The sequence below is a fragment of the Oncorhynchus nerka genome, linkage group LG3 (genome assembly GCF_034236695.1).
Source record: "Oncorhynchus nerka isolate Pitt River linkage group LG3, Oner_Uvic_2.0, whole genome shotgun sequence".
In the NCBI taxonomy this organism is placed as follows: Eukaryota; Metazoa; Chordata; class Actinopteri; order Salmoniformes; family Salmonidae; genus Oncorhynchus; species Oncorhynchus nerka.
Genome location: NC_088398.1, coordinates 26388223 through 26400974, shown reverse-complemented (window position 1 = coordinate 26400974; position 12752 = coordinate 26388223). Strand labels below are relative to the sequence as shown.

The 12752-nt window shown below is 40.5% G+C and overlaps 1 protein-coding gene and 2 long non-coding RNA genes across 6 annotated transcripts in view; 1 reads left to right on the top strand and 2 right to left on the bottom strand.

The window, feature by feature from the left end:
• LOC115105659 (type II inositol 1,4,5-trisphosphate 5-phosphatase-like) overlaps positions 1-9278 on the bottom strand; it is a 25670-nt gene extending 16392 nt beyond the window's left edge. The window contains exons 1-6 of one of the 3 annotated variants that reach the window (XM_065010356.1): positions 8997-9278; positions 8012-8091; positions 7811-7908; positions 7671-7700; positions 7469-7579; positions 4949-5092 (exon numbers count right to left, since the gene is read on the bottom strand). In XM_065010356.1, coding sequence (XP_064866428.1) covers positions 4949-5092; positions 7469-7579; positions 7671-7700; positions 7811-7908; positions 8012-8091; positions 8997-9053 — 520 coding nt within the window. In that variant the 5' untranslated portion in view covers positions 9054-9278. Of the gene's footprint in view, positions 1-4028; positions 4161-4948; positions 5093-5646; positions 6047-7468; positions 7580-7670; positions 7701-7810; positions 7909-8011; positions 8092-8996 lie in introns of those variants that run through there. The other 2 variants (XM_065010357.1, XM_065010359.1) reach the window with 2 other exon arrangements.
• On the top strand, positions 4131-12437 carry LOC135564693 (uncharacterized). Its single transcript, XR_010461216.1, has 2 exons — positions 4131-4211; positions 10292-12437. It is a non-coding gene; the product is annotated as an uncharacterized LOC135564693 (long non-coding RNA).
• LOC115105694 (uncharacterized) lies at positions 10337-12752 on the bottom strand. 2 transcript variants are annotated; one of them, XR_003859905.2, is made up of 3 exons: positions 11648-12752; positions 11075-11537; positions 10337-10420 (listed from the first exon to the last, which is right to left on the bottom strand). It is a non-coding gene; the product is annotated as an uncharacterized LOC115105694 (long non-coding RNA). The 2 variants fall into 2 exon arrangements; XR_003859904.2 differs by having other exon boundaries at positions 11075-11136.

Genomic DNA, 12752 nt, shown 5'->3' with positions numbered 1-12752 from the left:
TACGCACAAAAAGTGTATTTTCTCGCAAATGTTGTGTACAAACTTGTTTACATCCCTGTTAGTGAGGATTTCACCTTTGCCAAGATAATCCATCCACCTGACACATCAAGAAGCTGATTAAACAGCATTACACAGGTGCACCTAATGCTGGGGACATTAAAAGGCCACTCTAAAATGTACAGTTGTCACAACACCATGCCACAGATGTCTTAAGTTGAAGGAACGTGCAATTGGCATGCTGACTGCAGGAATGTCCACCAGAGCATTGAATGTTAATTTCTCTACCATAAGCTACCATTCTCTACCATAAGCCGCCTCCAAATGTTGTTTTAGAGTATTTGGAAGTCCAACCGGACTTACTACCACGTGTACCCACACCAGCCCAGGACCTCCACATCCGGCTTCTTCACCTGCGGGATCTTCTGAGACCATCCACCCGGACAGATGATGAAACTGTAGGTTTGCACAACCTGTCAGAAACTGTCTCAGTGAAGCTCATCTGCATGCTCGTCATCCTCACCACGCTCTTGATCTGACTGCAGTTTGAGGTCGTAGCCGACTTCAGTGTGCAAACGATCAGCTTCGATGGCCACTGGAGAAGTGTGCACTTTACGGATGAATTGCGGTTTCAACTGTATCGGGCAGATGGCATGGTGTTGTGTGGCGAGCGGTTTGCTGATGTCAACGTTGTGGACAGAGTGCCCCATGGTGGTGGTGGGGTTATGATATGGGGAGGCATAAGCTGCAAAAAACAAACAACTGCGTTTTGTCAATGGCAATTTAAATGCACAGAAATACCATGACGAGATTCTGAGGCCCATTGTCGAGCCATTCATCCGCCACCATCACCTCATGCATGGGCCCCATGTCACAAGGATCTGTACACAATTCCTGGAAGCTGAAAATGTCACAGTTCTTCCATGGCCTGCATACTCAGACATGTCACCCATTGAGCATGTGGAACACTCTGTACGACAGTGTGTTCCAGTTCTCACCAACTTCGCACAGCCATTGAAGAGGAGTGGGACAACATTCTACAGGCCACATTCAACTCTATGCAAAGGAGATGACGCACTGCATGAGGCAAATGTTTGTCACACCAGATAGTGACTGTATATGTGGCCAACAGATGCATATCTGTATTCCAAGGCATGAGAAAGCCATAGATTAGGGCCTAATTCATTTATTTCAATTGACTGATTTCCTTATATGAACTGTAACTCAGTAAAATCTTTGAAATGGTTGCATATTGCGCTTATATTTTTGTTCAGGCATAACCTTTATTCATCCAGGTTAATCTCACTGACATCAAATCTCTATTGCAAGATACCCTAGACAAGACATTGCATTTTAAGTTGTTTAAATCAATGGAAGAGTCAAAGCCTGAGTCTAACACAATATGGCCACTGTCTGCTACTGCTTGGCAGAAGAAACTCTACGAACATGGCAAGTGTATTAAAGAGGAAATTGCTTTAGAGGGAGTATAGTTTTTTTTGTTTAACCACCAACCGTCTCACATAGCTGTATCTGATTGCGAGTTCATTGTTTATTGCATTCTGTTTTCCGGAATCAACTCAATACAAGCTGCTGTGCAAGAAAATAGCCAACATGTTTTCATGCAACAGGCCTTGGCCTACAAGCTTTTGAGATTTCTTATCCAGTATGAGGACAAGATAGCAAAAACAGATCTGGGACCAGGGGTGTATTCACTAGGAACCAAACAGGAATGAAAATGGGGAGATCTAACTGAATTTATCCAATAGAAACTCTTGTTTATTGCTAAATGTTTTCCATTTGCAACGGTTTGGACTAATGATTACACCCAAGGCTAAGCACAAGATGTATTGAGTTCAGGAACCAATAGCTTCCTGCAATAGGATAGGACTTGGGCCAACCTTTCTTTAGAAAAACAGTTGGAAGTTAAACATAGGCTAATACAACGTAAACATAGGCTCATCCTTTAGCAAAGCGTAATTCGAATCTCATCACACACACACGTTCTTACCACCTCGGAGTAATTCCTTGCATACTATACACTCTCACAAGGCCGTCAAGGTAAATGTTAGCTTTATCTATTGTTTATGGAAAGTGATTGCAAAACAATACCAGAGGAAGAAGTCAAAGTTCTGTAGAGCAATGAAAATCGCTTATAAAACAGAGGCTACAGCTACCCGAAAAAAAAGTCTAATAGCTCACCACAGATACAATTCCTAATAAAGACTTGCAGAAATATTGGAATATATTGTTTTAACGGCTAGTCAAGAGTGAGAGGGTGAAGTATAGGCTATTGAATGCTGTCTTTAGGCATACTGGTGTCCAAAACAGGGGCATTAGAGAACCAGTATGCTATTTTGAGTAAACAAAATGGCAGTATCAATTACAGTGTAGTGGAGCTGCGGCACAAATTACCATTTGTAGGGTGTGCGCGCGTGCTATTGGAATACAGGAAATGGAAACAAACTACGCCCTGTGAGATCAGATGGAAACTCCCTGAGAGCTTTGAGAGACCAATGTGGAGGAGGAGTAAGCCCCAACACACAAGATCCCTAGTTCCCAACTCACTAGACAGCTTCCCAGTCCCCAACCCAGGCTCATGTTGAAAGTCAACATCTAGACCTAGGACTACATTGGATCTCAGCTATTTCCAAAGGATGACTTACTGCATTTCACCTGAGTCCTAAATAACACACCACAAGATCCCAACTCCCAAGGGAGCTTCCCAGTCCCTGACCTAACCTAATATTGAAAGTAAACACCTAGGCCTACATTGGCTTTCATTTGGCCTATTTGAGAAGAATGATTCACTGCATTTTACCCTCCTCCTGTCCAAAGAGAAGGGAAGATGAGCTAGCCTATAAAAAAGTGTCTTTATGGTAATCCGCTGCATGCTTTATATTCCTCTGTGGTCACTGTAAGGCTCTTTAAACCTGTTAAATGCTACACCAACAAACAATTCACTGTAATGGCAAAATTACAGTGCATGATCAAACCCTATGAGAATTGAATGGATAGCTTTCAGACTTCTGCATACATATACCACACATGAATTATGATACAAAAATGTTAGTGGAGAGACCAATCCAACGGTTGGAACTATTGATAGCATGCCTCCACTATTCATTCTATACAGCAAGCTCCACTTTCACCATTCAGTGTTGCGATCATCACTAATTGCAGTCTAAAACTAGAAACATGAAAAGTGTGAGTCAACCACTTAGCTGTAGCATACTGCATTGTGGGTGCACAAAAGTCGGGGCAAAAAAAAAATCTGTGCTCATCACAAAGTTCAGCATTGCATATAATAACCCTTTGTATCTAGGAATAATAAAATGGGCAGAGACATATGTTTTTATCTGCAGTCTACTAGTATGGACACTTTCCAAGATACAAAAATAAAGAGAACCCATGACAATCAAACTAGTGTCCATCCATTTCAAATGGAAAATGCCAAGTGGCTACTAATTGCCCGTCTAGCTTTACACGTTCAGTTGACAGATACTGAGATAGTCAAGACAGTGAAAATCCCAAAGCTGCTGGATGTCAGGTTTGCATGGTGCATTACCAAACCCAAATCAGGACACAATGACAGATGAACTGTCGCAAACCTACAGCGTATGGCCTAGTTGATCTAGTTTGCAAATATAGATGGCGAACCTTTACAAACCATAATATTGACATGCTAATTACCTAGCTAGTGCGCTCGTTCCAAACCACAGTTCAAACAAAACATGCACATAAAGAACGCCACTTAGCTAGCTAGAGTATATAGTTACTTCAACTAATACGCTGGCTAGCTACATATCATTTTGTCAACGTTTTAACTTAAACCAATGAAGGACAAGTAACGTTAATCTGTGCATATTTAGCTAGAAGCAGAAAGTAGAGCTAGCAACAAAAGCTAACAGAAGTTAGCAGATGCTAGCTAAGGTGAAAAAGCACTGCTGCATAAAAAAGTTACTTACGTTTCAGACTGCGGTAGCAAATATACCATCTAAATACAACAGTAAATCATAAACATGTCCCCATACCAGTGTCTTTAATCACCCTAGACATCTCCAAGTAGGGCTTCCACGCATTATGTGCAGTGCAATGTCCAAGGACCTGCTCGTGCAAGGAATGTTGAGAATACATTTTTTTTCACGCGCACTCGCGCATGTGAATTCGTGCCACAGACCAAACGAATCAACCATGAAAACACTGGACCGTCTCTGGTAAGTGGCAAATGAAAAAAAACTTCACTAAAAAAGTTTAACTATAAAGCGTTTATGTCGGGCCAAATACAGTCTTACAATTATTTCCATGTCAACCCATTTTTGAACTAATGTGAAGTTATATGCATTACACATGCATAAAGAAATTGCATATGGGTAGGCCTTGCATGAAATAATGAAAATTATGTTTCAGTGGCAGGAGAAAATCTAAAGATACAACAACAACAACAACAAAATCAACATTGCAAATAGCATGTAGATGTACAGGTTTGGGCACTTGGCTTATCAATGGGAGTGCCAGAGCAAATAGCTTTCTTTGACATTGGCTGACACTGACAGGCACAGTGCGATAGCTTTCTCACAGTGTGAAGATAGTTTGAAATTATTTTTCTAGACTTAAAGCCAACATGGAAGATAATGTTGTCACTCTCCCCAAAGTTTAACAAGACCATCTAACATCAACAAGAGACATGTCACACAACCATAAGAAATGTCATAGCTTTGTGATGTCACTTCAGAGGGCACCTCCTAGGCTTTGGATCAGATACAGTTATCATGATCCAAGAATCATGGTTAATTATCAATCATGTGCTTTCTTAGTGTTGGCCTGTCATTTCATTCAGCTGTCAACAACACGAATTTGCTAGATATTACCACACAAAGGGCTCTGTGTGATAAGGGTAGACGTTCAGGGAGGGTACTGACTGAGAGGGACACAAAGAGGGCAGTTGGCTTACGTGTTTTCTTATGCTGGCTGATCTTGGTGTGTGCCGTTCCCAAGGGTACAAGGGTCTGCTTGATGCCACCTTGGCCTTTGGAGGCTTTGCGGTACTTGTGGAGCCACTCAAACTTCGGTGCTTCCTTGGGAGACTTGCAAACATCTGAAGGAGGAAAAAGGAAAGCATGAAAAAGGCACTTACACTAATCCCAGAATATGCCATTTCAATTGTAGGCTATAAACATACTTTGCTATTCAAATGGTTTATATTTGTTGCTCCAATGCGCCACAGAAGTGGAGAAGTTGGAGGAGCATTAATGATAAGGAAACAATTCCAAGAGATCCTCAGCAGAACAGAACACACAATGAGGATAATTATCAATAATACAGTAAACTGAAAATGACCCACAGCATTTGCTTCATTCAAATAGGTACTCAAAAGTAGAAAGTGATTCAGGGGCAGGTTACTTCACATTCTCACAAGCTGGTTGCCTTACAATTGTTTGTTGACTAAAAACTTTTGTTACTATGTGGTTGAAAAAGATATTCAGTTATGTTCCCTCTTTCATGTGGTTCACACACACAAACACACAGACACTTCCTCTTACACGTATATTTGACCTACCTTGAGAACATTACCGCACCAAAATCACCCACTCTGCTATTTTACTTTCAACAAGACCACACACTTTACAAAGATGTCACTTTTCTGCTTACCTTGCGAGTTTCTCACATTCTTCCTGTTCACAAGAATAGCTGCCAGGTTACCAAAACTTTCCATCACTGTTTCCTCTCACAGAGTAAAAGTGAGTGTGGCCCTTTTTAAAAAATATCTTTAGTCCTCCATCTTAAATTTAAGAGCTCCATTTGGTAAAGTAGTGAGCTAATGCCAAAAATGACACATACATAGCAAAGTAGACTGTCTCTCAACGAATCCAGTGGCTCATCCCATTGAGATGAATAGGAAAAAAACATGTAAAAGCCCAAAGCAAATATATAAGTCAAATGGAAGGAAATATTATATAGCAACAGACATATACTACCCAGGAAGAGCACACAGCACTAAAACTCTGAGCCACCCCAGTCTCTTTTCCTCCTTTCACTTGCTCTCTTTTTCTGATGCCATCTCTCTTTCTCTCTCTCTCTCTCTCTCTCAACTATGCATCACATTTGGCTGTTGTCTTATAGGTGAAGTGACAACTGGTTCCCCTCTTTTTAGAGTTTTGTGTAACTTGTGGTGTGTCTTTTCCCATCTATTACATCACTTTTATCAACTTGAATTAAGGCTATTGTTGTTAACTGAACATTTTCTGAACAATCTGCCATTTCTCTGAGTAGCAACAAGTACATACAGAACACAATATACTTATGGTAAAAAAAATATGTGATTGTCAGGGTTGGGTATGTTCCTTTCTAAATGTAATCTGTTACAGTTACTAGTTACCTGCCCAAAATTGTAATCAGTAACATAACTTTCGGATTACCCAAACTCAGTAACGTAATCTGATTACATTCCAGTGATTCTAATAAATGTTACACCCCTTGATCTTCAAGAATAGGACTTGGAAATATAGATTAGCCAAATGTATTTTTCTGTTGTTTATGATTTTGTTGTCATGGAGGACTGATTGGGATCATTGAGTCAAATGCCATATGGTGCATTTGCTATGGGCCTATTGTTTACCTGGATATTCTTTTTTATATTTAACCAGGCAAGTCAGTTAAGAACAAATTATTATTTACAATGATGGCCTACCCGGCCAAACCCAGACAACACTGGGCCAGTTGTGCACCACCCTATGGGACTCCCAATCACGGCCGGATGTGATGCAGCCTGGATTCGAACCAGGGACTGCAATGAAACCTCTTGCACTGACATGCAGTGCCTTAGACCGCCATGCCACTCAGGAGCCCTACTAGTAGTTCATGACATGTAATAAACTTACTGGCAAAAAACAAATGTGTTTTATGTGATACGGTATCTACCGAATGACTAAAATTGAGAATAAAATTCTAATCCATTATTTTAGGGCAGTTCACTTGCAACTGCACTGAAATTATCATATATTAAATGGCAAAAATTAAATGATATGTCATACAGAAATGAGCACACATCTCAAATTACTGGCCAGATTTGATTATTGCAACATAAACAAGTAAACCAGGGTCATGTTCACTAGGCCCTCACCAGAAGAAAACAGACTTAAACAGGGAGGAACTACCTGTGCTTGTCCAATAAGCAGATCTTTTTTTCTTTTTTCAATTCAAATCATTTTGTAATAGTGTGCATGACCCTTTACTTGGTTATGTCCCAATTATTTATCATTCCTTCTAAAGTGTGCACTTGTTCACTTCCCCTCACTGATTTGAAAGGAAATGAATGGTTTAAGATATATGGTGGAAACCCCCTCTTGCCCATGCCTCCACCGATCCAATGCTTATAGATTTGTGGTAAGTAGTGACCAGGTGTATACGTCAGGAGAAATCATTTGGATGCAACGCTTGTGATAAATTTATGGAGGAGTAAGTCATATCTTACCACTCCAGGCTCTGTTGACCTCACTGAGGAAAAGGCGAGAGTGGGAGCCAAAGGGAAGCCTCACCTCCAGCTCCCCATCCAGGAAGTTCAGCCTCACTCTAGTGTCTGCACCTATATAAATATAATGTAATATACATTTAATAACTTGGCCCTATGAACATACCAGGGGGAAATTGACCCAGGGAAAAAAAAGAAAACTCACCCACAAAAGAAAGTTCATCTGCCGAGGACACTGAGGAAAGAATAACATATTATTACAATGCATTATGAGGCCCATGCCTTCACCTCCATTGTGCATATTATAATAATCAAGTTAAAACCAATGCATTAACTTCTGCATACCTTCCACAACCGCAAAGTCATTAGAGATGGGAAAAATGTCCTCCAATGTGACATCTTCACCAGTTATCGCCATTCTTCTATGGGTAAAAACAAACAGCCTATAGGAAACAAAGATGGAACATTACTATAGGCAGGTGTAATGCATTTTTCAGAGCATTTATATTTCATAAGTCTGGTGGAATAGCATAAATTTCAACTCACGCATGTTCCTTGGTGCGCTCCACCAAACCCAATAGTCTGCTTTCAGTGACATTGTCCACAAAGACAAGACATTGAACAGCATGTTTACAACAATCTGGTTAAGGGAATTTCATAGGTTTTTTCACAATGTCACATTTGAAAATAGGCCTACACAAGTGTTGATATCAAAATGAAAAGTGTTTTTTTTTTATATTGGGAAAAACATTACGCATCAAGTACCTTCAAAGAGCAGAGGCCTAGTCATTAATATAAAACAAATCTAATGTCTGGAAAATATGTAGGTCTAGAGTAGGCTACAGTTAAGGATTCGGCCTATGTGACAAATACAATTGCATTTGATTAGCTTGTATAAGATTGCCACCCAGTGGAGGACCTATCATATTGTACACAAAACGCTCAAACTGTTCTGTTTCCATCTACTTCGCCCGGGACCTGTGTCTCATTGGCCATGGCTCCAGCGGTCCTGCTCTCACTTGGGGCCAAAGCCAGGCCATTGGTACTTTTCAGTTGTCATTTACATAACAATGGCTAACTGTGAACTTTAACACCTTCTTATGCAGAGGTTGTTGATTCTGCTCTTCACAAATCCCCAGTCAGCCCTAGCTATTGAAACACAATGTCCATAGTATAACATAAGGGCGTATACTAGTGTAACACTTGTGTTACAATCGAAAAGCAGCACAAATGTCCTCATTAAGCCATTTGCAATTCTTCTTCTTTACACTCAAAGCCTATTAAATCCAAACAATTGTACTATTGAATGAAATATATAAAATATCACCACATTCAGATACACACGCGTATAGTCAATTGGGCCTTGACAAACAAACTCCACGGCCTCGCCTTGGGTGAACTGCCGGTAGGCCACGTCGGAATGAAACATTGTCTTCTTCTTCCAAAGGAAGTCAAACATCAGCCTTTAGATAACGCACTCATAACATTGGAGTGATACAAAAAACATTTTAGTGCGCACTATAAAGGATACTATGACGCAATTTTCGTCTTGTGGCAAAATCTCTTGAATTGCGAAGGATTGATCCATTACTTAAAACCGTTACTTTCGTGCAAACTCTCTCACTCCCATAAAATACAGATTGAAGCGAGAATAGACACAGACCAAACGTTTCTCTCTTACAAAGTTGGGCTAGACCACTTTCTTATCGAGTACACAAAACAACAAATCCGACCACATTTTTGCTTTCACAGTGCGTAAAAGTGTATTGCCGTGTTCCGACATGATTCCGTATTCTTCTAGATGTCCTTATTCCTTTTTCTAAGATGTTTGTGGATCTGCCACGCAGAGATTTCAGCAGCTAAAACTGACGTCATGTTTTGGCTGTCGTTTGAGGAAATATTAATCGGATTACTCACTGTTTAATCGGACAGATGCAGGTGTAATACTAAATTGTAGATGTGCTATCTACTTCATACACACCGGGGTTGGATAGGTTACTTTCTAAATGCAGTCTATTAAGTTACCTACTAGATACTTGTCCAAAAATTAATTTTTGTATTACCCAAATTCACTAATGTAATTTTATTACTTTGAGTTACTGTTGGATTACTTTCATTTAAGAGGCATTATTAGAAGACAAAAAGGGTGGTCATTTGGTGTGTCGTCATAGTAGTGGTCTCTGACTTGTGGTCAGATTGGCTAAAGTGGAACAAACTCAAACTTGCACCTTTCTTCCATCCTAAATGTAACGTCATTGAGAAAACATAAAGGTGTTATAATGTATTTGTATGCAAACATCATTTCTGAATTTAAAAGTACTAATCATCTAGTTTTTCAAAAGTATATCTAATACGATTACAATATTTGTTGGTGTCAACGTAATTGATTACAGGTAAAAAATAATAATAATAAAAAAAACATCAGATTACATGTAACTGGATTACATGAAATTAGTTACTCCCAAATCCTGATACACACACATATCAAACCCTTATTCATCAGACAAAATAAAGATATATTATTATATCATTTGGACAGTATTGTGTAGTTATTCCTAGTCAAAAATCATTTTTGTAGTTTAATAGAAAAAACATTGACCTTTTTATTAAGATAATCCTGCATTGGATTGAAGTGTTGTAGTTATTGTATTGGATGGCATTTCTCAGGCAGAAATCAAAGGGAAAAAATGTCACAATATTTTATTATGAATGTCTTGTTGTACTGTGGCCCAGCTCTATACTGGTGCCTATTTTGTGTTCTATTAATGTGCCTCATGGCCCCATGAGAGCCAATTGGACATTCATTCATGGCTCTCTTCCTGGCAGGGCAGTCCTCTGCGTCACACCCCAGGCAGTGGCACCTCTTCCTATTGTTGGACTGAGACTCAACTCTCAGCCTCTTGTAGGAATGCAGAGATCTCAACTGGAGAAGCAAAGCCCATCTGAAGTCCTGGGCTGAGGATCAAGAGGGACAAAGTGTTAGATGATGAAAATGAAGAAAACAAAGCAGTATACAAATGTAAGGATCTGTAAAAAAAAAAAAAAAAAAGTACTATAAGTGAATGGACAGTGTGTGGCCTATTTGTGTGCATATATGATTTTATTTTTTCATTTGCAGAGTCTTATAAGCATATGTGGGCTGGGCATCCTAAAGATGCAAGACACTATAATAATAAATGAAATCATACTACGCTACACCCTAAGAGCCCTTACGTGTATCTGTGTTCCAGAGGTCCTCCTTAGTGAATGCAGAGCATACGTACATCTGAGATCCACATATTTCATAGTTCCTCCTAAGTAATATTTTTTATTTAATTCAACTAGGCAAGTCAGTTAAGAACAAAATCTTATTTACAATGACGGCCTAGGAAGAGTGGGTTAACTGCCTTGTTCAGGGGCAGAACAGCAAATTTTTACCTTGTCAGCTCAGGGCTTTGATCTAACAACCTTTTGGTTACTGGCCGAATGCTCTAACTTCTAGGCTACCTGTAATAGTAGAGCATACATTTGAGGTGGCTGTCTCAGAATGCTTGCTGTGGGTGGAGCCAGAGTATCGGGAAATATCCTCAGAGTCTAGGATGGAGTTGGTGGTTGTTGTAATGTACATACCCTCTTCATTGTCCACATGAGTTGCAGAGTGGCGGGGAATGTCCCGGGACTCCAGGAAGAACCTGGTGGTTGTTCACATGTTACATTTTATTTAACTAGTACAACACATCATCCTTAGGAGTTAAAAAGCAATGGGGACAGTCCTGGGGAGTCAAAGTCCTCTGGTTAAGAGTCTCCCTGGAGCTGTTGGACTGCTTGGGGCTCCCTGCTCTGCTGGAGTCAGGAGTCCAGACACAGGGTGACTTTGTGGATCAACAAGGATAACGTGACAGATGGTAAAGAGAGTGGACCAATACTCAAACAAACCAATTCAATGCAAAATCAAGCAAATTAGACAAATTAGGCAAACTAGCACACGAGACAGAGGTAGAACTCGTAACTGACAGGTAGCCAGGGTTGTCATAGTGATTATAACCAGACTGGAACGATTGGCTCCAGGCTTTCAAGTGAGGCAATACCCAATCTGTAGATCAAGAGGGGGAAAAATTGCAGATCAAGCAATTTACCAGAAAAATGAATTTACTAATAATCAAAGTTTAGCAGACTAAGCAGCATGGTAGAGTAAGATCTTACCCGAGAGGTGGTTTCAGCTACTTTAGAGCTCCTCGTTCCTATTAAGAGAGTAGACATCAGTGGTCTCAGACCAACGGGATTGGGACAACCCAGTGGTGAAGACGTTCCTGGGGAGTCAAAGCCCTCTGGTCAGGAGACTCCCCGGGTCTCCAGAAGCAGGGTAGGTATGTGGATCAACAGGGACAAAGTGTCAGATGGTAAAGAGAGTGGAACAACACACTGAAACAAACAAATTGTTATGTTCCCCAGTTTCTGTGTTGTGGTTTTGTTTGGATGTGTGTGTTTCAGGATGGCTTCCGGAAATTCTAAGCAGCTGATTGGTCGGCCCCATCAATGATTGGAGATCTGACCCCGCCCTCTAATCAGGAGATACAGCTGTCTTCAATTATCGACTCCTTCTGAAGCTTTAAAAGCCAGTGTTCGTTTGTTAGGAGAGAGAGCTGATGGTTATGTTCTGTGTTGGTTGTTGCTCGGAGACAGTTCCCCATAGGACGCAGTGTTTTTGATTATTGAAATGGTTTACTTATGTTTGTATTCGTTTTAATTTGTTCCCAGGGGGGAAGGGAGTGCTTAGGCAAGCGACCTGCGGGCATAAATATACCCGAGTATGTACTTTGTCTATGCTCACTAGGTAAGACCCGTCTGGACCATCCCCTGTATTTTGGTTAGTGCGCCAGGTGCTGCGTGTTAGGTAAGTTGTGGGTAGGTAAAGTAGGAGAGGGGGATCTTTAACTTTCTCTGCTTTGGTTCCATTACCGTGTGACTGAATAAATTCCCTGTAAAAGGTTAATTCTCTGCCTTTGTCATCCTTACTTGCACCTACAGTCCCATACCTCTTTCAATCCACGTTGAGTTGTAGCAGGGTGTTGCGTTCCCTCTTCCTAGAGGCGTGCGTAACACCAATCCAATAGCAAATTAGATCAACTAGACATAGATGGAACTCCTAGCTGTTAGGTAGCCAATGTATTTTGGACTGAGAGGACTGGTCTCCATTGGACAAGCTGTCCTGAGACATGTCCAGGAAGGCGGTTGGCCCATAACTCTCCCAAGCAGATGACCACATAATTGACATCCTCATCAACAATTGATTATGCAACAAACTGAA